Source organism: Macrobrachium nipponense, chromosome 5 (genome assembly GCF_015104395.2).
Source record: "Macrobrachium nipponense isolate FS-2020 chromosome 5, ASM1510439v2, whole genome shotgun sequence".
In the NCBI taxonomy this organism is placed as follows: domain Eukaryota; kingdom Metazoa; phylum Arthropoda; class Malacostraca; order Decapoda; family Palaemonidae; genus Macrobrachium; species Macrobrachium nipponense.
In genome coordinates this window covers 86357917-86382762 of record NC_061107.1, presented here as the reverse complement: position 1 = coordinate 86382762, position 24846 = coordinate 86357917, and the positions used below count along the sequence as shown (strand labels likewise).

The 24846-nt window shown below is 47.3% G+C and overlaps 1 protein-coding gene across 2 annotated transcripts in view; it reads left to right on the top strand.

Annotated features, from left to right (window-relative positions):
* The window catches only part of LOC135215482 (UDP-glucose:glycoprotein glucosyltransferase 1-like), a 267287-nt gene that overhangs the window by 105158 nt on the left and 137283 nt on the right, over positions 1–24846 (top strand). For both annotated transcript variants that reach the window (XM_064250239.1, XM_064250238.1), the window contains exon 8: positions 8851–9065. In XM_064250239.1, coding sequence (XP_064106309.1) covers positions 8851–9065 — 215 coding nt within the window. The remainder of the gene's footprint in view (positions 1–8850; positions 9066–24846) is intronic.

Below are 24846 nucleotides of genomic sequence, written 5' to 3'. Positions count from 1 at the left end.
GGCATTCGTTCGGTCCAACGATTTCGTTTAGTAACGTAAATTCGTTGGTGATTTCGTTGCAGTACTATTACCGTGTTGTGCGAAAACTTTATAGTGTAACTTATACGTAAATTACGTACAAGATAACGTAGTCATGGGTCCCAAGAAAGTTGAAATTCACGGAAAGAAGCGCATGCTCTCTTTGGAGACAAAGATGGAGATCATCAAGAAGTACGAAGCTGGTATGCGATTGAGTGTGATCGCAAAGGAATACGGCCGTAATCCGTCGACAATAGGCACCATCCTTAAAGAGGAGGATGCCATCAAAGCAGCTACACCGTCGAAGGGCATCACTATTTTGTCCAGCAAGAGGACCCACGTGCACGACGAGATGGAACGGCTGCTCCTCGTCTGGATATAAGACAAAGAAATCGCTGGCGATACAGTAATGGAGACAGCAATCGCCCACAAGGCCAGCGCTATTTTCGGCGATTTGATTGCGCAGGCGGAAGACAACGGAGGGGAAGGGACTTCAACGCCAACCCCAGAGTTCAAGGCTTCGCATGGCTGGTTCGAGAAATTCCGTAAACGGACTGGCATCCATTTGGTGGTGCGTCATGGGGAGGCTGCCAGCTCGGACACGAAAGCGGCCGAAGCATTTAAGAAAACTTCCGACGAGATGATGACCAAGGAAGGCTACAGTTCTCAGCAGGTATTCAACTGTGATGAGACTGGCCTTTGTTGGAAAAAAATGCCTCGTCGGACGTGCATCACGGAGGAAGAAAAGAAGCTACCCGGGCATAAGCCTATGAAAGACAGGCTTACGCTCGCACTTTGTTCCAACGCCAGTGGGGATTGCAAGGTGAAGCCCCTACTGGTGTATCATTCTGCTGAAGGAGAAGCTTCCAGTGATGTGGAGGGCTAATGCAAAAGCCTGGGTAACAAGGCTTTTGTTCACCGAGTGGGTAAATCTGTGTTTCGGCCCGACAGTGAAGAAATTTTTGGAAGAGAAGCGCCTCCCCCTGAAATGTCTGGCCTCGAGGAAGATATCCTAGCGGAGTATTCCTTCGTTAAGATTCTTTTTCTTCCGCCCAACACCACCCCTCTCCTCCAACCCATGGACCAGCAAGTGATAGCGAACTTTAAGAAGCTATGCATGAAACATCTTTTCAAGAGATGTTTCGACATCACTGATACCACAAACCTCACTTTGCGTCAATTGGAAGGAGCATTTCGACATCGTCATTTGTATCCGACTCATCGACCAAGCTTGGCAGGAGGTTTCGAGGCGAACCTTGAATTCCTCGTGGAGGAAACTCTTGCCTGATGCCGTATCCACCCGAGACTTCAAGGGATTCGACGTGGGCGAAGCTGGTGCTGCAGAGTCCGAAACAGTTGGCGATCCCGAAACTGTTTCCCAACCAGATCTTGACGAGATCGTTGCACTCGGCAAGTCCATGGGGCTGGTCGTCAACGAGGACGACATCAACGACCTTCTTAAGGAGCACCAAGAGGAGCTTACGACGGATGACCTGAAGGAGTTGGAGGCCATGCAACATAACGTCGTTCAAGAGAAGTTCTCTAGCAGCGGCGAGGAAGAGGAGGAGGACCCTATGACAACGGCAGATATTAAGGATGTTCTAGCCGCTTTTCATAAAGTGCAATCGTTTATCGAAAAAAGACACCCCGAAAAGGCTCACACAGGTCGTATGCTTGCGCAGTTCGATGACGTTTGCCTGAGTCGTTTCAGGAACATTGTGAAAAGTAGGCAGAAGCAATCTTCCTTGGATCGTTATTTTTTAAAGAGGCCTTCAGCATTAGCAGGAGTAAGCAAAAAGGAAGAACCAAGTGATAAAAAACAAAGTTGAAAGCAAAAAGGAAGAACCAAGTAATAAACAGAACGTTGAAAGTGGTGATGAAGTTGAAGTTCTGTAAAAAAAAAAAAAAAAAAAAAAAAAATTATGTAAAAGTAAAAAAAAAAATTAATAATAAAAAAAAAAATATATATATATTTTTAGTTTTTTGTAAAGTTAAGTGTTACAGTTTTGTTAATGTGTTTCGTAAATTTTAGTTTTATAGTTTTCCTTAAATTTTTTATGTTTTCGTAAAGTTAAGTGTACGTATGTACGTACGTTATCTGCCGTTTGTCCTCCTCCTCCTCTGCCGCCACTTTTGGAGATAGCCTCACTCGAAAGGTAAGCTTCCACATTTTACGTACAGTATATTTCTTGTTACCATGTACACTAATATACACTTTATTTACAGGTTATTTTGCATTTTTATTATTAATTTAGGTATTGAATGGTCCAAATTGTTGTAGTATTTCATTGTTTGTTCATGAAACTTACCTGTCAGATATATATAATAGCTGTATTTCCCGAAGTCCGACAGAAATTAAAAAACTTACGACACACGTAGTGGGAGTCAGGTGGTTAGTACCCATTCCTGCCGCTGGGAGGCGGGTATCAGGAACCATTCCCATTTTCTATTCATAATTTTTCTGTCGCCGGTGTTGTAAACACAGTTTTCAGCACCTCCGTCTTGAATTTAGGAAACTTGGCTACTATAAGTACCCCTTTTTGATATTTTGGTATCTTGACTTTTGGATCGGTGGCTAGGCACACGTTAATTGTGGATTTGATTGATTTTGGCTTGATTTCTCTTTAAATAAGATGTCTGGTTCTAGTTCGGCTAGCGCCAGGTTTTGTACCAAGAGTGAATGTCGATGTAGGCTACTGAAAGCATCAGTAGACCCTCATACTTTGTGTAAGAGTTGTAGGGAGCATGATTGTATGTATGAAAGTCGCTGCAAGGAATGTGATTGTCTTTCAGATTCTGGATGGATAGCGTATGAGTCCTATCTTCGTAAGCTTGAACGGGATAGGTTAAGGAGGTCTTCCTCCCGTAGCGTTTCAGGTAAACGTCAGGAAGTTCATGTTTCTCCTACTAACCCTCCTTTAATCACTACTCCTAACCCTGTAGTGTTGCCTTCGGGCCCTGAAACAGTGTCTGTGGAGGGTAATACCCTTACGCTTATCTTAGAGTCGATTCGTAATTTAGAATCTAAAGTGCTCGCCTTAGAAGGCAAAAGTGAAGGTGCAAAGTGCAGTGACAGTGCTCCTTCGTTTGTGGAGGGTGCGTCAGATCGGCCCCATTTCACCTCTAGGCCTAGACCGCTGCCGGACTCCCAGGTTTCAAGGAGAGGGCATGTCGAAAGCCGCAGGAGGGTTACGGGGAACGCCCACCGATCTGACGTGCCTTCGGCAGTATCTGTTGACGCTACCCAGACTGCCAAGGAGCGTGCGCATGCACGTCTCCTCAAAGAGTGTTTCTCTTCTTCAGAGGCTTCCTCCCCGCACAAGGGGTGGAGCTCTCAGTCAGTTTCACACCCGCTGAAAAGGAGCGTTGGTGATCGTGACGCTTCACGTCCAGTTTTTGCTCTCGAGCGGCGATCTTCGCCTGAAAGTGTGTTCGCGACGCTTCACGTCCAGTTTTTGCTCTCGAGCGGCGATCTTCGCCTGAGAGTGTGTTCGCAGCCTTCCCGCCACAGAAGAAACGTAAAGAGTCATCGGATGATGACTTTTTTGAGCGCCCCAGTCGCTCCCGAGCGCGTTCTGCGGCAGTTCCTGGGAGAAGGAAGAAGGCGTCCCCTCGCCCCTCGCCTTCTCACAGGATCAGCCCGTCACCTGACAGGGAGTCTTCTCCTACTGAGAAGATCCTGCGCTCGTTGCAGCAACAACTTGCTGATGCTCTTTCTAAGAGAGGGACGCAGCCACGTCCCCGGAGAAAGGATGATAGTCTACCAGTGAAGAGATCTAGAAGGTATCCCTCTCCTTCTCCTCGCTCGTCTCTCTCTCCACTTTCGTCTCCTGCTAGAGTTCGTGCGGCTCCCCAGCGGCTCTCTAGAGGACGCGAAGAGGAAGTTACACGCTCTTCTCATGAAGCGGTATTACCCGCTTGTAAGCTTGCTGTGCGCGATCTCGATATTTGCGTGGAAGCTTCGGTGCAAGTTCAGGATCTTGACGCTCGGTCGGAAGCCAAGCGAGCGCCAGTGACAACTAAGAGTGCACCAGCGGAAGCGGAGGGCGCGCGAGATGTTAAGCGCGCTTTAGTGAACGTCATACGCACGCCAGTGGACGCCAAGCGTGCGCCAGCGGACGCCAGCAGCGCGCGAGTGGACGCCAATCCCGCGCCAGTAGCAGCCAGGTGCGCACCAGTGGACGCCAGGTGTGCGCCAGTGGACGCCAGGTGTGCGCCAGCGGACGCTCGGGTGGACGCGGATGTGGAATTTCGTCGTCACCCACCTGTTTTTGAGGATCCTTTGCAAGTTACTTCGGGACTTAGAGAGGCAACCGTAGTTTCTATTAAGGAGTCAGCTTTGCCTTCCACTTCACAGCAACGCTCCTCTTGGAAACTTAGACCAGATAGTCTTGGTTCAGCCTTACTTCCTCCGACTTCACCGGTGTCGGAAGCAGAAGTTAGCGACGCTTCAGTTGAAGTTGATGATGAGAAACCGTTGGCGGCGGTCTCTTCTGACTACCAGGTATTGACCCGCCTTCTTCAATCAGAGTTTGGAGATACTTTTCATCCTGAAGCTCCTCGCTCTCCTCCCTCTCAACTTTCTTCTTCTAAGATCAACAAAGTCTCGGCATTTGTCAGAATGAAGAAGTCCCTTTCGACAAAGAGGGCTCTTCGTAAAGTCCATGACTGGATGAAGAAATGGAAGTCTCAGGGAAAGACCTCATTTGCTCTTCCACCTTCAAGACTTAGTGGGAAAGCAGGCATATGGTACGAGACGGGAGAAGACGTAGGTATTAGACTTCCCTCATCAGCCCAAGGAGACTTCGCAAGCATTGTGGATGCTTCGAGGAGGTCTCACCTGTCCTCTTCAAAAGTTTCCTGGTCTACTACGGAAATGGACCACCACCTTAAAGGCCTCTTTCGAACGTTAGAGGTCTTTAACTTTCTAGATTGGTGTCTGGGAGTTCTGGATGCCAAGGCTAGGAGTTCCGACTCGATTAGTCTGGGGGAGCTGTCCAGCGTAATGTCGTGTATGGACAAGGCCGTCAGAGATGGTTCGGAGGAGCTAACAGCTCACTTTTGCACAGGGCTCTTGAAGAAGAGATCCCTGTTTTGCAATTTCACAGCTAAATCCGTCTCTCCGTCACAACAGGCAGATTTGCTCTTTGCTCTTTTTTCGGATCATCTCTTCCCCCAGGCTATGGTAAAAGACATTGCTACCAGTCTACAGGAGAAGGCCACGCAAGATCTCCTCGCACAATCTTCAAGGAGACCTGCGGTACCTTTGTCTTCGGGAGTTTCAATTCTCAAGAAATCGAAGCCCTTTCGAGGTAGTTCTTCCTCGAGACCAGCCCCTCGAGGAAGAGGCACTTCCAGAGGCAGAGCCACTGCGCTTGCCAAGAACAAGAAGTGAGACAGAAGTCCTTCAGTCACCGGTTGGAGCCAGGCTTCAGCTTTTTGCACAAGCCTGGGAAGAGAGAGGTGCGGACAAATGGTCCTTAGACATCATAAAGAAGGGTTACTGGATCCCGTTCCTGAAACCACCCCCGCTGTCTACAATACCCAGGGATATGTCACCTTCTTATCAGGGAGAAAAGCAACAAGTGCTATACGATCTGCTAGATCAGATGATCGTGAAACATGCCGTAGAACAGGTCTCCGACCTTAATTCCCCCGGATTTTACAACCGACTGTTCCTGGTGCCAAAGCAGTCGGGGGAATGGCGACCGGTACTCGATGTCAGCAGCCTGAACCTCTTTGTCATCAAGCAGAGGTTCAAGATGGAGACACCTCAGTCAGTGATGGGAGCCTTAAGACCGGGGGATTGGATGGCTTCACTAGATCTCCAGGACGCGTATTTTCACGTCCCCATCCACCCCCAGTCGAGGAAATACCTGCGGTTTGTCCTGAAAGGAAAAGTGTTTCAATTCAGGGCTCTCTGCTTCGGACTCAGCACTGCTTCGATGGTATTCACCCTACTGATGAAGAACATTGCGAGGTGGCTTCATCTTTCCAAAGTCAGGATCTCTCTCTACCTGGACGACTGGCTCATACGAGCCTCCTCGAAAGACCGGTGTCTGGAGGACCTTCACACGACCTTGTCTTTAACGAAGTCCCTGGGGCTTCTGGTGAACCTCGAAAAGTCACATCTGACCCCTTCTCAGTCCTTAGTTTATCTGGGGATTCAGATGGACTCGGTGGCTTTTCGGGCTTTTCCGTCCCAGGGGCAACAACTAGATTGCCTAAGCAAAGTGTCAGCCTTTCTGGGGAAAGAATCATGCTCGGTGGGGGAATGGATGAGTCTGCTGGGGACCATTTCCTCACTGGAGAAGTTTGTTTCCCTAGGGAGGTTGCACCTCAGACCTCTTCAATTCTTCCTGGCGAACAATTGGAAGCACCAAAACGATTTGGAATCTATTCTGGTGTTATCGGAAGAGGTGAAGGAACATCTAAGATGGTGGACTGACCCTTTGAAGCTCGCAGAGGGTCTTTCCTCAAGCTTCAGAGCCCCGACCTAGTGTTGTTCTCCGACGCGTCTTCCGCGGGGTGGGGAGCAACACTGGGGGGGGAGAAAGTGTCAGGCACCTTCAAGATCCTAGGGGAGGTAATAAGGAAATTCGCGGCATCAGAGGGAGCGAGGATGACTCTCATCGCCCCCTTCTGGCCAGCGACCGACTGGTTCACAGAGGTCATGTCTTTCCTAGTAGACTTTCCGAGGACTCTGCCTCCAAGGATAGATCTACTCAAACAGCCCCACTTCGAGAGGTATCACAAAAACCTCCCCGCTCTGAGTCTGACTGCGTTCAGACTATCGGAGCTGGTGCAGGAAGAAAGGCATTTCCTCCACCTCTACCTCTGTGAGCCAGATCGCAGACTTCCTTCTCTACTTGAGGAATGAAGTTCGCTTAGCGGTGCCTACGATAAAAGGCTACAGAAGTGTGCTTTCTGTAGTCTTTAGGCATAGAGGGCTGGACTTAGCCAATAACAGAGACCTTCATGATCTCCTGAAATCTTTCGAGACTTCGAAGTTATCTCAACCAAGAGTTCCTTCTTGGAACTTAGACATTGTTCTTAAGTTTTTGATGTCCAGCAAATTTGAACCGCTCAACTTAGCTTCGCTTAGAAACCTTACAAGGAAGACACTTTTTCTAACTGCTCTGGCGACGGCGAAGAGAGTTAGTGAGATCCAGGCAATAAGCAAACATGTTGGGTTTAAGAACTCCGATGCAGTTTGTTCTTTAAGCCCTATGTTCTTAGCAAAGAACGAAAATCCTTCCAACCCTTGGCCCAAGACATTTGAAATCAAGGGTTTGACAGATATCGTGGGTAGTGAGCCAGAGAGAGTCCTGTGCCCTGTTAGGGCTCTCAAATTCTATTTAGACAAAACGAAGGACTGTAGAGGACCTTCGGGTAACTTGTGGTGCTCTGTCAAGAAGCCTGCTCTTCCCATGTCAAAGAACGCGCTTTCTTTCTTCTTGAGAGACACCATTAAGGAAGCTCATTCCACATGCAGTGATAGTGACATGAAGCTTTTAAAAGTGAATGCCCACGAGGTGAGGGCTATTTCGACCTCGATAGCCTTTCACAGAAATATGGCACTCAGTGACATTTTGAGTGCCACATATTGGCGGAGCAACTCTGTGTTCGCTTCACACTACCTGCGGGAGGTGAAAGCGACATACAAACATTGCTCGTCGCTTGGACCATACGTTACTGCAGACACTGTTTTGGGGGCAGGAGGTAGCACTCATCCTTTCCTTTAGTGGTTAGGTGAGCTTTTAATTGTGTGTGTTTTTTGGCTGTGGGGTCGACCACCCGAGGCTGATCTCCCTTCTTTAGTCTAGTTTAGTGGGATACCTTTGGTAGACTAGGCCAGGTGGTTTTTTACTTCGTTGCCCTCATTGTATGGTCAATGGTCTAGTCACATCGTGGTCACGCCCCCGTTGACAGATCATCTTGAGTGCACCAGCTTATAGGTCTCTACCTCACTGGCAACTCTAATAGCACAAGCAAGACTTACGTGGCAGTAACCACGAAGCCAGCTATGCTAACAGGTAAGGAACCAAGATATCAATTATCTACATGTATATGTTTCCTAAAAATTCTATTCTGTCTCTTCCCACCACCAAAGGTGGGATTCAGCTATATATATATCTGACAGGTAAGTTTCATGAACAAAATGATATTGTAATGATACAATAAAGTTTGTTCATACTTTCCTGGCAGATATATATAATTAATGTACCCACCCAACCTCCCCTCAGGAGACAGTGGAAATAAAAATTATGAATAGAAAATGGGAATGGTTCCTGATACCCGCCTCCCAGCGGCGGGAATGGGTACTAACCACCTGACTCCCACTACGTGTGTCGTAAGTTTTTTCATTTCTGTCGGACTTCAGGAAATACAGCTATAATATATATATCTGCCAGGTAAGTATGAACAAACTTTATTGTATCATTACAATATCATTTTATAGGTCAATTTAGCTTTAATTATGAAATTTACTGGGGTGTTTTTGGAGGGCTTGGAACGGATTAGCCATTTTACATGTAAAATGTGGTCCAAGATACGAAAACCTCATGATACGAAAGGCTCCTTGGAACGGATTAATTTCGTTATCTCGAGGTACTACTGTATCACTTTTGAAAAGTAGATTTTAGTTCAAGTAAAAGTTATTTGGGTATACTTTTTCCCAACTGTTTATCAACATTAAGATGTTTTCTCCTCCGTTATATTTTTAGATGTTTTCTTTTTTTTATGCATTTCACAGTGCAGTATTTTGTTTTGAATGTTTTAAGGTGACAATCGATAACTGTAAATATTAATTGTATTTTTTGCATTTCACAGGTGTGCAAGGAGATGCACTAAGGAATTTACTGACCATGGATATAAGTGAGAGTAAGCAAGACTACGGCATTGATATACGCGACTCTGCCATTCTTTGGATGAATAATATAGAAACTGATAAAGCTTATCAGAAGTGGTCATCTTCTACTACTGAGCTGCTGAAACCTACTTATCCAGGCATGCTAAGAAGCATTAGGAAGAATTTCCATAATCTAGTTAGTAAAGGTTCCTTAGTTCTTTATGCCCCAACAATTTTTTTTTTTTCATCGAAAACCCCATCAGTCTTATATTTGCTCACCTTCAAAAAGTCTCGCAAACTTTACAGCTTTGTTCCCTGTCTCATTTCCTACATTTCCTATCATCAGGATTGCTCATTTTTAACATCATTATGATGATTTTTACATTACTTATAAGCTAATTCAACATTCTTTTACATTAGGAGGTACTTTTCATTAAATAGTGTATACCTAGATTTCGGATATACGTAATGGTAAGGTTGGCTGTGAGTAGTTATGCATTTTGTTATTATTTAGAAGATGACACCTATTTGTTATTTGTCCTGAGACTTTTAGTTATCTGTAGTTTTTAGCAATACTCCTGTGTACTTTTCCTAGTTTTTCTTTTAAAGTTTCATGTAATATATTGTATTTTCCCTTTATTTTCAAGTTACAGGCAATCCCTAATTATTGGTGGTCCAGTTTTACAGTGCTTGTCTAGCGATTTGCAGCGCTGATCTCCACTTATTGGGCACCAATCCCCACTTAACAGCGGCATCAGAAACAGAATCCCTGCTGATAACCAGGGACTGCCTGTATGGTGTTAGAGCTTGCCTCTAAGTAGCTTTGCCTAAGTGGACATGCCAAAGCCTTTCTGGAAGGCCTGTCATGTCTTGTTGTCTCTTATTATGGACCTGCACCCCACGTGCAGCACCTGCTGTGGTCAGTTGTGTTTGCCCTACCTCATTTTTGAGGTGTGTTGAGTGGTCACCTGAGCAGTGCTCACACTTTGCCAAAGTCACTGATTGCTGCATTTGATGTTTCTGCTTTGTCTGCATCTAAGTTCTCTGATTTCAGTTATGCAAAGGAGTTTTCAAATGATGTGCCCACTCGGTCTATTGTTTTTCACCAGTCCAGTCACTATGCTTGCAATTTCAAATTCTTTGCCTACCTCAAAGCAGCCTGTTATTCTGCCTTCCTATTTCTCACTTGCTTTACCAATTTGAACCTTGTCTTTGCATAACCAACTTAACCACTTAACCTCTAATGGACGGACTGATCCTAGAGAGTAGTAATAAAACCCTTAATGGACGGATTGATCCTAGGGAGTAGTAATAACAGGTTTGGGGTGGTGGACGGACGGATTGTTCCTGTAGATAAACAGTGTTAAGCGCCATTGATTTGGAAAGAATCGGGCAGGAAAGAGGTGCCAGTACTTCTGTAGGGCATAAATTCACTAATTGCAACTTTTAAACTGGCTAAAATCAAGATTCGGCAGCTCAGGACTTCAGTTCTCCTGACTTCAAGGGGGAATGTTTTACGTCTGTCTCACGTGACATCTTTTTGTAAATTTGCTCGTAATACCAAGGGGTTGCTGTTGTTTTTTGTTCTTGCCTTTTACGATAGTATGTCAGTTGTAAATGTTATTTTACACAGAAAAGTGCAAAGAAATATTATAAAAAACATGTAAAAGTAAAAAAACATTACTTAATTTTCATCCTTGGTAAATTTACAAAAATATTTTTTAAATATGCTAAGAATTTGTTACTGATTATATTTCTTTTCTGGGCTCAGCTCGTGTCGCTGCGCGAAATATCCTTTAATCTATTATTTCTAGGGTAAATGTACTAAAACACATACCAGAGAATAAAAAATAAAATCAAACCTCTGAAAAAAAAAAAAAAGGTCAGTCTAACTGACTCGCTCACCCTCCAGGAGGGTGTCGGTATGAACAACTAGGGCGAGTTGATACCTACCTTAACCCGAGCCAAATGCCAATAGAAATCTCCCACTACAAAATCCCTCCAAGAGGGGAGCCGACCCACAGAGTGAGCAGCTCGTACTACTACTACTCCATCCCATGCTGCCGACTGCTGCGCCTCGGTGGCCATCCTGTCAAGTTAGCACACAACGAGCGGTTGTGATATTTTTCTCTCTGTGTTTTTTGTGCCCTTTCATATGGATTTTCTATTATGGAGCTGCAGCTATCGCAGCAGCTAAGTTAAGTACTCAGTAATTACGGTTAGTTGGTTTTTTCCGGCCCTGAGACAGTATTTGCCGTTTTTTTAGGTATAAATACGACCTCGGGGTCGGAAGCATGGCAGCATGGTTCTGCCTCGTGATGGGTTCGTTCTTGGTCTCCCATACCTAGAACATCCCCTTATTTATCTTCGCTCTTTATGAATTATCCGCTTTACTTAGGGTATGGTCTACTCGGTTTGGTCATGCATGCATGTATTTTACCTTACGTAGGCTTCTTCTATCCAGACCCTAGTCCAGGTTCTTAGTATCGGCCTCCTGACTAGCTTTGAGTGGTAGACTTGCCTTCGGGTTAGTCGTACACTCCTGGATTTTTTCTCCTGCTATATTGTTTCTTTCTTTCATTATTATTTATATAACTGTATATTTTATTATTGTTAGGTTAGTTAGGCGTCTGGCTTAGCCTAGGTCTGGCTCTTTGAGCCTATACTACCGCTCATCAGTTCGGTTGCTTCCCTATAGCATCTCTCTGATCAGTTGGTTCGGCCCAGTGGGCTTATTTGCCTCCGCTTTTCAGTTCAGTATGCTTCCCGATAGCATCTCCCTGATCAGTGGTTGTCCTAGGCTTAGTTGTCGTATTTGGTCTTACCGCCTCGTGGTCACTTCGTGATCACGGGCCAGCCAGACGCCTGTCCAGTCATTCTTCCCCCCCCTCTCCCGCTCTTCCATAGAGTCGGGCGGGGGGCGGGCCGGTCTGGCCCATGCTCGCTCCTCATACCCGCGCCGCCTGCATCCCTCTCCTCCCCTCAGGCGGAGGGGCTAGGGGGAGTCGGGACAGACCAGACTGGTCTCGACCTCTCCGGCTTCTCGGTACCGGACGGTTGGTACGGACGTGGGGGGTACTGGCCTTGCCCACCCTCCGCGCTACCCTTGTCGCTCCGGGCTAGCTTGAGCCTGTCTGTCTTCTCGCTCCCGTCTTCACTCAGGGCTCCTTCCTGATCGGAGTCCTGGTATCCAGATAGCGGAAAGTTGTTAGTCCACCCAGTAGGGTGGACCGGAGCATACAGTGGGTCTCTACTAACTACCTTTACCGTTTTGCTGAGTTACTACACTCGCTACGTACTGGACTTAGTCCGGTTTGCTTGTGTGTTAGGTTTAAGTTATCTTTAAGTTTATCTTAAGAACCTTAAACCATCCCCTCCTTACATATCTTACCGGATCTCTCCGGGATTATAGCCTATTCAGGCGATGCAGGGAGGGGTTATGCACAAAAATTTTTTCCGAGCTCCGGCAATGCATCGGAGCTCTTCTGTCCATTTAGACTGTAAGTGATGTTTTTTTAAGATACTCAGTGTCTCCCCACTTACAGGCCACCAACTGTGAGCATCCGGGATGTTCCGCCACACTTCAGGAACCCTTGTGGACACGAAGTTTGCCGGTCCCATGCTCCATGCGCGACTCCGCTCGGGGACATCCAGGTCTGGTACCATGAGACGTGTACCATATGTTACGATCTGGTGAGCCAGCTTTTGGAAGGGGTAAGTTTACATCTCCAGTAGCTGGCCCCGCTTCTTTTTTAGCGCTTAAGTTTTCATCATATTAACTTAAGGCAATTAATTTAAGTTATACTTTAAGTTTTAGTTTTAAGTGATTCTTAAATCTAAACTACGCCCTCTCTTCCAGGCTCCGGCGGTAAGAGATACCGCACTGGCTACCCTGCGGGCCTGGGTCGGCGGTTTTGAAAAAACGCCGCCAAGGGACAGCCCTACATCCTAGAGAAGCGGTTGGCATTACTAATCTTCCCCGGAGGCAAGGCGACAGGATACGTCGACCCGATAGAAGCGGATCCGACTATCGCCTTCATCCAACAACAGCTGGCCACCTCATTAACTGATCAGGACCAGGATATCTCTACGGATGTCGCGACCCTAGAATATTAATGTTGAACCTATGGTAGGTATAGACGACCTGTTGGTCGAGGTAGGTACGGTGGGACACCCAAGGAGGGTCACCCTTGGGCGTAACTGTTTCTTCTACTCCTGCAACCTCTCCATCCTTCCAAGGCTTTACGTGACGAAATATATTTCTCCTCCTGGTGCTTCGGTTAGACCTAAGGTCAAGTCTAAGGTGATGACTTTGACTAAGACGTCGTCGTCGTCTAAGAAGACGACTTCGGCTTCATCCTCCTCCCGTAAGTCTCCGGCTGGGAATCCCGGAGCATCCAGGTCTAAAGCTTCTAGCTCCGGCTCTAAGTCCTCGAGGAGTAAATCCTCCAGAGAGAGATCTCGCACTCCGGCAGAATCACCAGTTCCGCTACCTTTGGTTCCGATTCAGAGCCTCCCCTCCACCTCCGCAGCAGCTCCGGCTTTGGACTCCAATGCTGGCCTGTTGCAACAGGTGGGGGACCTGGTTGGTCCTTAAAGAGTAGCATGGAGCAAATGATCTCTCGTCTGTCGGACAGGATTACTTACCCAGGACTCCATTATAGCCGGGCTGAGAGAAGCTCCTCTAGCCTCTCCTCCACTGTCCAACACGAGTGGATCCCAACTTCCTCCGTATGACTCACTACCTCAGTTTCTCTATGAACAATCCGTGGAGAGTAGCGTCATACGCCCCCTTCCAAGACGGTCTCATCTCTATACCGGAATTTGGGACTCGAAGAATAGAGGACTTCGAGTTCTTCCCGGAAGACCTCCAGCCTCCGTTCATTAGGCTACGCAAGGCTTACGCCGTCGGCTATGGTGCGGGACGATAAGGTACCTAAGGAGACAGTCCTCTACTCACGAGACCAGGCTCAGAGAAGAATGGCTCAGGTGTTTAGAGGACATGGATTGTTCTAACACCAAGATACAACCATTTAAGAGTCCCTTTACCATTTTTACAATGGATGAGAGTACCCCGCTCCCGTTCCTAACCAAGATCGCGAGGTCGACCATCCCAGCGGCCCAGAAGGGGAACCTATACCGCAGTTGAAGGAAGCGGATCCCACTTCTCCGTTGCTCCCCTCAGTTGGAGAATTGTGGGAAGACTTGCCGAATACATTCTCAGCTGGCAAACTCAAACCGGACTGTGCTATGGAGCAGTTTGGTGAAAGCTACCCAGGCTCCCAGATAGCCTTATTCAGGCTGAGTTTGATGCAAAATCGCGTCTAGCCAGATCCATCAATTCTATGGCTATGTCTGAGGTAGCTACCATGGCTTATGGATCAGAAACCGATTTTTAAGCTCATGACCAAAGCCCTGACTCAAACGGTACAGTCAGATATGTTTGAGTTTGCCACTGCTCGGACGAATTGTAGGAAGCATGTCCTACAAGAGGCAACCATTCGGCATGAACCGAATAGGTTACTCTCGTCTAGCATCTGGGGAGCAGATCTCTTCCCAGAAGCTATGGTTAAGGAGGTCCAATCAGAGGCTACCAGGTTAAACCAGAGCCTTAAGGATCGTTGGGGCCTTTCGGCTAAGAGGAGGCAAGACCTGACTCCTAAAGGTAAGGGACAAAAGAAACCCAGGCGTTTCCAACCTTACCAGAAGAAGCAACTACGCTTTCCTCAACAAGTTCCAACAGTACCGTTAGTGCAGACAGCCCAACCCTCCACTTCTAAAGGTCAATCACAGCCAATTTATGTGATATCCCCTCAGCCTCAGCCCTCCACCTCTTACGCATCTCTCCAGCTTACAATCAAGCCTTCGAGAGTCAAGCTTCTCAGAAGTATGACCGCTCGGGTAAGGGAGGTAGAGGTAAGCGTTCCTTTCGTGGGAGAGGATCGGGAGGCCCCTTAACAGGGGGGAAAGCACTTCAGAGGAGGCCGAGGCGGTTACCAGAACCAATGAAGAACTTCAGGTAGGGGGAGGCTGTTTCACTTTCGCCACCGGTGGAACTTCAGCCAATGGGCTCAGAGCATAGTGTCAAAAGGTCTGGTTGGAGCTGGTTGACGAACCCACCTCCATCCAGACCTTTCCGTCAACTTCCTTCCAAGGAATTGACAGAGTACGCAGACGATCTCCTTCAAAAAGGAGCTATAGCGAGAGTCAAGAGATTAAAATTTCAAGGTCGCTTGTTCAGCGTGCCAAAGAAAGGCTCACAAAAAAGAAGGGTAATCTTAGACTTGTCCCGCTTAAACTTAGCCATCCGCTGCGACAAGTTCAAGATGCTCACGATCTCACAGGTGCGGACCCTACTTCCCCGTGGGCCGTCACCACCTCTATCGATCTTACAGACGCTTACTATCATATCCCTATTGCAAGACACTTCCGTCCGTATCTGGTTTCAAGATAGGAGACCAGACATTCTCCTTCAAGGTAGTTTGCCATTCAGACTCAACGTGGCACCCAGAGTGTTCACGAAGCTAGCGGAAGTGGTAGTGCAACAACTCAAGATCGCAAGGGATCATGGTAGTAGCGTATCTCGACGATTGGTTGATCTGGGCCCCATCAGTCGAGGAAATTGCAACAGAGCTACTCTGAAAGTGATTCAGTTCCTGGAATATCTAGGCTTCAAAAATAAACAGGACCAAATCAAGACTCACCCCAGAGTCAAAACTTTCAGTGGCTGGGCATTCAATGGAATCTATCATCCCACACTCTGTCGATTCCATCATCCAAAAGGAAAGAAATAGCAAAGTCAGTCAAGCAATTTCTAAGTCACAAACTAGCGTCAAGGAGAGCCCAGGAAAGGATCCTGGGTTCTCTCCAGTTTGCATCAGTGACAAACGTCTTAATGAAAGCCAAACTGAAAGACCTAACCAGAATCTGGCGCTCGCGAGCAACGTCAGGTCCAGGGACAAACTATCCTCATGCCTCTGATTCTAAAGAATCGGACTTCGGCCATGGGCGAGAGTCCAAGAATTTAATCAATGTTCAGTTCCCCTTCAGTTCCTCCACCAGGGTCGGTTCATCCACACAGACGCGTCCTTAAGCGGCTGGGAGGGGTATTACCCAGGTCAAAAAGGTTCAAGGGGACTTGGTCACCTCAGTTCCGTCAGTTCCATATAAACGTACTGGAGGCAATGGCAGTTGTTCTTGGACTCTAAAAAGGTTACGCCCACCCACCAAGTTACTCCCACATAAAGCTAGTCCCTGGACAGCGCAGTGGTAGTACATTGTATAAACAGAGGAGGCTCCAAGTCACGTCATCTAAATCAACGTCATGATAAGCCATCCTTCTCCCTGGCAGACAAGTTCAGTTGGCATCTTTCCTCCACTCACATAGCTGGAGTAAGAAACGTCATAGCAGACGCCCTATCCCGATCAGTAACCCCTAGAGTCGAATGGTCACTGGACAACAGTTCGTTCCAATGGATCCTTCAAAGAGTCCCAGGGCTACAGGTGGACCTCTTCGCATCACAAGCGAACCACAACTACCGTGTTATGTAGCCCCCAACCTGGACCCTCTGGCCTATGCCACGGACGCCCTGGCTCTAGACTGGAACAACTGGGAGAAGATTTACGTCTTCCCTCCAGTGAATCTCCTCATGAAAGTATTGAACAAACTCAGGACTTTCAAGGGTCAAGTGGCTCTAGTAGCCCCAGACTGGCCGAAGAGCAACTGGTATCCTCTAATTTTGGAGCTGGGCCTTCGTCCTCTTCAGATCCCCACCCATCCCAAGCTCTCCCAGTCAGTACAAATGAAGACTGTGTTCGCTTCCTCAGGGATTCTCAAAACCCTAACTTTATGGATTTCATGAAGTTTGCGGCAAAAAGAGATGCGAATATTGACCCTCAGAAATATTCTATTCTTGGAATCCGATAAAAGGGATTCGACTTTGAGGCAGTATGATGCTGCTGTCAAAAAGTTAGCAACCTTCCTGAGAGATTCGGATATTAGAATCATGACAGTTAATTCAGCTATATCCTTTTTTTCAGATCCTTATTTGAAAAAGGTTTAGCAGCTAGCACGATTACGACAAACAAGTCAGCTTTGAAAAAGATATTTCAATTTGGATTTAACATAGACTTGACGGATTCCTACTTCTCGTCTATTCCTAAGGCATGTGCTAGGCTTAGGCTTTATATAAGGCCTACGTCAGTTTTCATGGTTCTTAAACGATTTCTAAAACTGGCTTCCGAAACCGATTAATGACACCTGCTCGTTTATAATGCTCTTTAAAGAAAAACCCTATCTTATTAAGCTTAGCTCAGGAGCAAGAATTTCAGAACTGTCGGCTCTATCCAGAGACCCGGATCATATTCAGTCCTTCCCACAGGAGAAGTCCTACTTTCTCTCCGGAACGTAGCTTTTTTAGCAAAGAATGAAGATCCTTTGATGAGGTGGGAACCTTGGAAGGTACTACCCCTTCCACAAGATGTATCTCTTTTGCCCAGTTACAACCTTACGAGCCTTTCTGTCTAGGACCTCCTCATCTCGTCGGGGGTCCCTCTTTAGGAGGGAAAAAGGTGGAACTTTATCCATAAAGGCATTCAGGCAACAAATCCTGTACTTTATTAAGCAAGCCAATCCTGACTCTTTCCCGAAAGCACATGATGTCAGGGCAGTAGCCACCTCAATTAATTATTTCCAACATATGAACTTCGATGAGTTGAAAAAAGTATACTGGATGGAAATCGCGACAGTGTTCAAAAGTCATACCTTAAGTCCTTGGAAGCTCTGAAATTCCCAGCAGTAGCAGCGGGTAAACATAGTTTCCCCTGACTCTAGCTAGTTTTGTAGTAGAAGATTCAGTCCTCCTTTCTACCTGCCTCACCCAAAAGTTCGTCTATTCCTACCTGGTTCATTTGCATTCACCTTGTGTCTTAGCTGCTTTTGTGATAGTGTAGTGGGTGCCCCTTATTGTCTGGTTAGGGACACTCACAAATGATTATACACATTGATCTCATGGATGTTTCCCCTTATTTTTATGCTTAGGGGATACATCATATTATAATGATTACGGGTTTTGTATATTAAGTCATATACATTCCTTTATATATTATTATTGTTGATTGTTTTTATTAATTGCTATTATACTTTTGATACATGCTTTGTTACACAGATAACATTGATACATGTAAATAATTTTACCTGTACATATGTAATTACCTTATGTTTACAACATGATTAGGTTTTAAGGGTAATTTAAGCATATTTCTATTTTTATACCCCTGTGTATATGTATCTTTTAGCAATTATAGTCTATTCTTATATATTTTATCTTTTATTTGAGACCTATTCTGATTATTTTATTTTTATTCTCAGTTTATTACTTTTGTTTACAATCTTGTGCTATTTCTCTGGTACGATTTCGCGCAGCGACACGAGCTGAGCCCAGAAAAGGGATTTTGACGTAAGGAAAAATCTATTTCTGGGCGATTGGCTCGTGTCGCCAGCGAAATCCCACCCTACCCATCCCTTCGCCCAAGATTGTCTGCTAACTTCAGGATGGCCACCAGAGGCGCAGCAGTCGGCAGCATGGGATGGAGTAGTAGTAGTACGAGCTGCTCACTCTGTGGGTCGGCTCCCCTCTTGGAGGGATTTTGTAGTGGGAGATTTCTATTGGCATTTGGCTCGTGGTAGTGGTCTCACTCGCCTAGTGTTATAACCGACACCCTCCTGGAGGGTGTGAGCGAGTCAGTTTATAATCTGACCTTTTTCTTTATTTTATTTATTCTCTGGTATGTGTTTAGTACATTTACCCACCAGAAATAATAGATTAAAGGATATTTCGCTGGCGACACGAGCCAATCGCCCAGAAATAGATTTTTCCTTACGTCAAAATCCCTTTTCTGTTTTGATATTGTGTGAGCAGTAATTATAATTTTACAAAACAAAATAAAATTATTTATTAGAAAAAGTATATAAGTAGGTAAAATTTACGACTGTCTTGTCAAAGAAGCTCCACAAGGGGTTGTAAATAGTAATTTTCAACTTCTCATGGAAGGTGGAAAATTTATATGAATTTTTTTCTTTCGCCATGTACATTTTCATATCTTCCTCTTTCCATTGATGTGTTTTTTTGTAAATTGGCAGACCTCAAAGTTTACCCAGCCTGAGGAGCTGCATATCGATATATTTACCCATCCAGTAACGGTTAACCCTTAAACAGCAAAGCGGTATTTAAAAAATCGTCTCCCGTATGCCGGCGGCGTTCGTGAGTGAGCGCCGAAGCGGAAAAAATGTTTTTTTTTTTTAATCACAGCACGCTTAGTTTTCAAGATTAACAGTTCATTTTTGGCTCCTTTTTTTGTCATTGCCTGAAGTTTAGTATGCAACCATCAGAAATGAAAAAAAAAATATAATTATCATATATAAATATTGGGATATATGACAGCGCGAAAAAAATTTCATATATAATTGTATACAAATCGCGCTGTGAGCAAAATGGTTAAAGCTAACAAGTTAATTTTTGTTGTTGTATTGTACACTAAATTGCAATCGTTTTGGTATATAACACATTGTAAAACGATCAAGACAACACAGAGAATATATTATCACAAAATGATGCATGAAATCGTAACGAGCGAACATAAAAAAAAGCTGTTTTCAAAAATTCACCATAAAATAAAATATTGTGCTAGAGACTTCCTGTTTGTTGCAAAATGAAGGTAATTGATTGAATATTACTAGACTGTAAGTGTTGTATCTTACAATTGCAGTTGTTCCGATACGTAATACAAACCATCGGTCCTTTAACAATAGGAAGTAGCTAGCGGCAGCTGGAACGGTCGTAAGCTTCGAACAAGGGGCGAACGGTAGTTAACTGCTTGTCCGACAGTCGCGCGGGAGGTAAACAAATCACTTTTGCTTTCGGCCGCGGTTGTGAAGGACGTGTTCGTCATCGCTCTCTGCCCGCTTCATCATCGTATGCTTTGTTTATATTGTGTTTTCTACTAATGGTTGGTTTGACTTGAAAATGAAACTGTAAGTACACTGTTTTCATTTTCATTACTTAATTATGAACCAACATGGAGCTATCGCCGTAGATGCGGCGATTTCCTCTCTTTTCATGAATTGAACCCTTGAATTATGTCTCGGTGCCGAGGGCGGGCGCGCTCGCGCCGAGTCATGTATTTTGGGATTTTGGGCGAAAGTGTGTTGAATTGAAAAATGTAAGTTACTCTTTTCATTATATTTTTGCCCTGTGCGTTCGTTACCGAGAGTGTGATTTGCGCTCAAGGCACGAGCCATTTTTATTTGTATAATAGAATGCAATGAAAGTGGATTCGCAATTGCAATATTCTTTTCATTTTCATTTATTTATTTGCATGAATTTAATTTGGATCAATTTTCGTTCTTACCCGGGAATTGATCCTTACGATTATTATATGTGAAAGTGAAATCGCAAGTGCAGTATTCTGTTTCATTTTCATATATATTTTATGATAGCATCATATTATTTGGATCAAGTTTCCGTTCTTACCCGGGAATTGATCTTTTCCCCTTTAAGTTCTATGAAGTGAATCGCAAGGGCAGTATTCTGTTTCATTTTCATATTACTTTTCACTGCTGTGTGGGGGTAGGGGAAGCGAAGGTCTGCCAGGAAGTCGTCGGAAAGCTCTCCCGCGACTCCCTTGGTATCCGATTCTTCGTCTTCCTTCCTGCCCCCGCTCAGCTTCTTCGTTGTATTTTGTATTTGGGGTCTTCCTTGCGTTCGGGGTGGGGCATGTCTTCCCCCCGTGCGTGAGGGAACCCCTCTTACTAATCCTATCTATGTTACCAGCAGGTGCTACATCCGTGGGAGACGACCTTTTACAGGTATGGGACCACCGCGGCGGCAGGGCGGTGCCTAGCATCCACGGGCTGCTGCAGCGTCTAGCGAGGTCTTGGGGCGGTCTCCACTACTACCACGACCGCTTATGCTGCTCCCCCCCCCCTCCTGGTCTACACTCCCCATGCTGTGTCGGTGACGCCGTCTGCCGCTACTAGGGCCGCCGCCGTACCGAGGGGGTGTTCCCCGCCGCCGCCTGTTTTCTTCGTGTTGCCTGACCCAGACTTCCGTGTTCCAGCAGGTCGCCCCTGGGACCGGCCGCCTCCAGTACCCAGGTTCCTTTTTTCCGCTGGCTGCCGATGATTCTACGAGGCGATCGCTGGGCCTGCCGTACCTGCCGCTGATGGCTTGGCTGTCCCTTCTGGGTCTACCGCTGCCGCTGTTCCTGCCGCTCCTGAGCTGGTTGCTGTTCCTGTCGCTCCTGGTTCCTGAGCCTGTCCATGCTGGTCCATGCCCACGGTGTGTTCTTCCCCAGTCCCAGGTCCTTCCGGACAGGTGCAGGTCGGGCCGTGTTGCTTCGGCAATAGCCCCGGCTCCGGCCTGGATGGAGGACCTGACGACTGTCCTGCGTGAGCTGACGAGGAAGAGGAGAAGAGGAAGCGTCATCTTCGTCTTCATCGTCTGCTGCTGCCTCTTCCCCTTCGACTTCTAAGGCCCATAAGCCGAAGAAGAAGAAGGCTGCCTCCCCCCCACCACGGTGGGACGGGGGGTCCTTCTTCTGCTGGTCCTCCTGCTCCTTCGGGAGCGGGGCCCGTCTCCCCTTCCGTAAGGAAAGAGATAGACGGGGACCAGAGGAGTATCGGTTAGCTCTGGTACTTCCTCGCCTGGTGCTAGCGGCGATGCCGCTACGCCAGGTTCCCGGCGGCGGTCGGTCTCGTTCGTTTTCGAGAGATCCCGAGTGTACGTTCTCCCTCGGGAGACCGTGCAGCCAAGTTTCGGCGCCAGAGTTCGTCGGCGCCAAAGACGGCACGGAGCAGGAAGGCTGGTTGAGAGACGCTCAGGTGACTCTTGTCCTTAGGCCTAGCGGCCGCTCTTGCAGCGACCAGCTGGTAACACGGGTTTTCCCCCCTAAGAAGGCTCCTTCGGACCTTCTAATGGGCCCGTCTCGCTCCGGCGATTCGGGGAGCTCTTCTGCTGGTCCTCCTGCTCCCTCGGGAACAGGGCCCGTCTTTTCTTCTACCTAAGGAGAAGAAGACGGGACCAGAGGAGTACCAGCTTCGGCTGGCACTTCCTCGCCTGGTTCTAGCGGTTCTGCCGCTAAACCAGGATCCGCCTCGGCTTCTCGTTAGCGAGAAGTACCGAGTGGACGGTCCTCCCTCCCGCGGGAGACCGCCGTCCAGCCAAAGTCTTGACACCCGAGCTCGCTCGCCGCCAAGACCGAAGCGCGGGAGCAGAAGACTGGCGAGTGTCGTGCAGACGACTCTCGCTAGGCCAGTGGACGCTCTCGCAGCGACCAGGCTGGCTGCTCGGGTTGACGTGACGTCGCTGACCAGCCACGGGTTAGGCGAGGAAGGGGTACCCGCGGCCGTTGGTACCAGCCACGGCTGGTACCAGCGGTCTCGACGCGCCGAGACGACGCTCCTCGCGGTCTCACCTGCGACAGCGAGCCTAGCAGGTCACCTGACGCCGCTCCCATCGGGACCGGGCGGAGACGGTAACCAGCAACAGCTCGCCTGACGCTAGAGATCAGCATCGACGTTCTCAGCCGAGCCTCTTGCCCCAGGCGAGTGGCAAGGCTAGGCCTGCTGCTCGATCGCCACCGCGGGTTGACGATCAGCAGCGCCCTCCAAGCACGCTGGTCCTGCCAGCGAGCTAGGGGGGAGCGTCAGGTCTGCCTCTTCCTGTACCTTTCAACCTCCTCGTGCTACACCGGGAGGAGCGAGGTACCTATAAGTGATTCGCGAGAGGTGCGCCGCTCGCGATCCCGCTATGACGCCGTATGGACCAGGCACGGTTCTAGGACCGACCAGGACATACGCGCAAGTAGCTGGAGGCGACCGTCAGGGGTCTGCCGCTGTTCCTCCTTCTGAAGGAGGAGTATCTCGGGATCTGTTCTTGTTGGAAGGACTGGATGGTCCTACTCCGCAAGACTCGGTTACTCCCGAGATACAGAGGAATTTGCAGAAGTCATTAAGCTGATTCGTCAGATGAATGACCTTGCGGAAGGATTGCCGCTCCCACCAGCAGAGCCCACGTCTCTGCTCGAGTCGTTTTGGGGCCCGAGAGGGGAACCCAAACCGACGGTGGGTGTCTTCGCGATCGAGCTTGCCGATTCTGTCTCGAACCAGCCGTCTCTCGTCTCCGGACAAGAAGGCTCTCTCAGTTCTGGCCGGTCGATCAAGCTACTTCCACCTCCTCTACTGCGACAGCGGCGTTCTCGTGTCTTCGGACACCGTATTTAAATACTCCTTCGGTCCTCCTGAGAGGTTTCGACCTCGACGAGGACTGGAATGAGTCGGAGGACGGTATCGGCTCTCTCCTGTCAGGTGTCGATCAGCCCCACCCAGACGACGTTCACAGTGGCGGCAGACCCTTACCTACAGTGAGAGTTTCGTAACCCTCCGCGGTAAAACGTTTTCTCCTGACGATACGTTTTCCCAGACTCTGAGAGGCCATCGCCGCAAGGCGGATGGCGCTGCTCCTACTCTTCTCCAACTGCTAGTTCCACTGGAAGGCGAGCGAGTATCCAATTCCTCCCCCATTCCCATTCCCTCTCCTTACGGCTACGAGGGAAAGGGAGGGATCCTACAGAGATTTCTCTGTAGGATCCCACGTTCGGGTTTTTGACTGCGCTACCTGGAGGGGACCTTCGGGTCCTACCTGATGTAAGCCCCGGTCGTTGAGGAGGAATCTGCCCCATTCTCGATTTCTACGGGAATCGAGAGGACCACCAGCCGATATCGTTTGACGAATTCGGTGGGTTTCGCAGACTGCTTAGAAATTCTACGGAATTTTCTAGCGCATTCAGAGTGTTCGATTTTTTGTTTTTTACGATCTCCAAAACACTTACGCGAGACCACGGTCCAAAGTGAGCGAGACGAGAATCCCCGATATGTTACACGATAATCGGGAACCTCGCCTATGCTCGAATTCCTGGAATTTCTAGCATTGGGAAGAAGACTGCTGCTGAAAGAACTATCTCACAGTAGGCGACCAACCTGGAATAGAGAAGATCGGACGGGAATATCCAGTTTGGCTTGAACTATCGTCTTAGTATTCTTGTTCACCATTGAAGCTTTCCTTCGAGGAAGACTTCTCCTTCACTCTCTTTTATAGAGATCGAAGGTGGTCGATCTCCAATCCTTATTTTGTTTTCTTGAAGGAAAGAATTTAGGATGGAGATCGTTGTTCAGAATCCTACAAATATACTACGTATATTAACCTCGCGACCTGATTCTACTAAGCAGTTGAATTGTCCGAGGGGGTAGGCGCATATCCTAGTTAATCTACGGATTGCGACTTATAAGAGAAGTATTCTAATTGAACTGCAACTCGGGGTTGCCTGCACCTCCCAGGAGTTTTCAGTTTCAATTTTTCTTATATTACTTATGGTTTTGTCACGACAACACCATTTCAACTTTTTATATTTACCGAAATTCGTTTCGCCTAAATATAATGCTCGAGCATATCTTTTATGCTCGGTAGTTCTAGTCGAACGCATTCCTTCGTGGAATAATGGATTACCTGGCAACTCAGGATGACGAGTCAGCGAGAGCTCAGGCTCAACTACTGCGTATTGAACTGCCTGATAGCAGCTCAGTATCAGCTGGGCCTCCGAGATGCACGGTCAGTTTATGTCTCTCTCTCCCCTGCTTTTGATTGACTACCGAACCGTATCTCGCCCAACAATCATGGACTTAGGTCTCTGATTACGGGGATTCTCGCAATAAATGAAGGACCTACTGCTGTGACGCTAGATTCCATCGCCTTCGACATTGCGAGAATTTTCAACAGAGTTTATCTCTTGGACTCTTTCATCTTTCTGTTTACCGCACGGTAACAGAATCTGTACAAGTTCCCCCGCTGCATCGCACTGCGATAATGCGAATGATTTTGCAGACATCTAGTTTGTCTTCAAAATATCTCGTATTCGTAGGT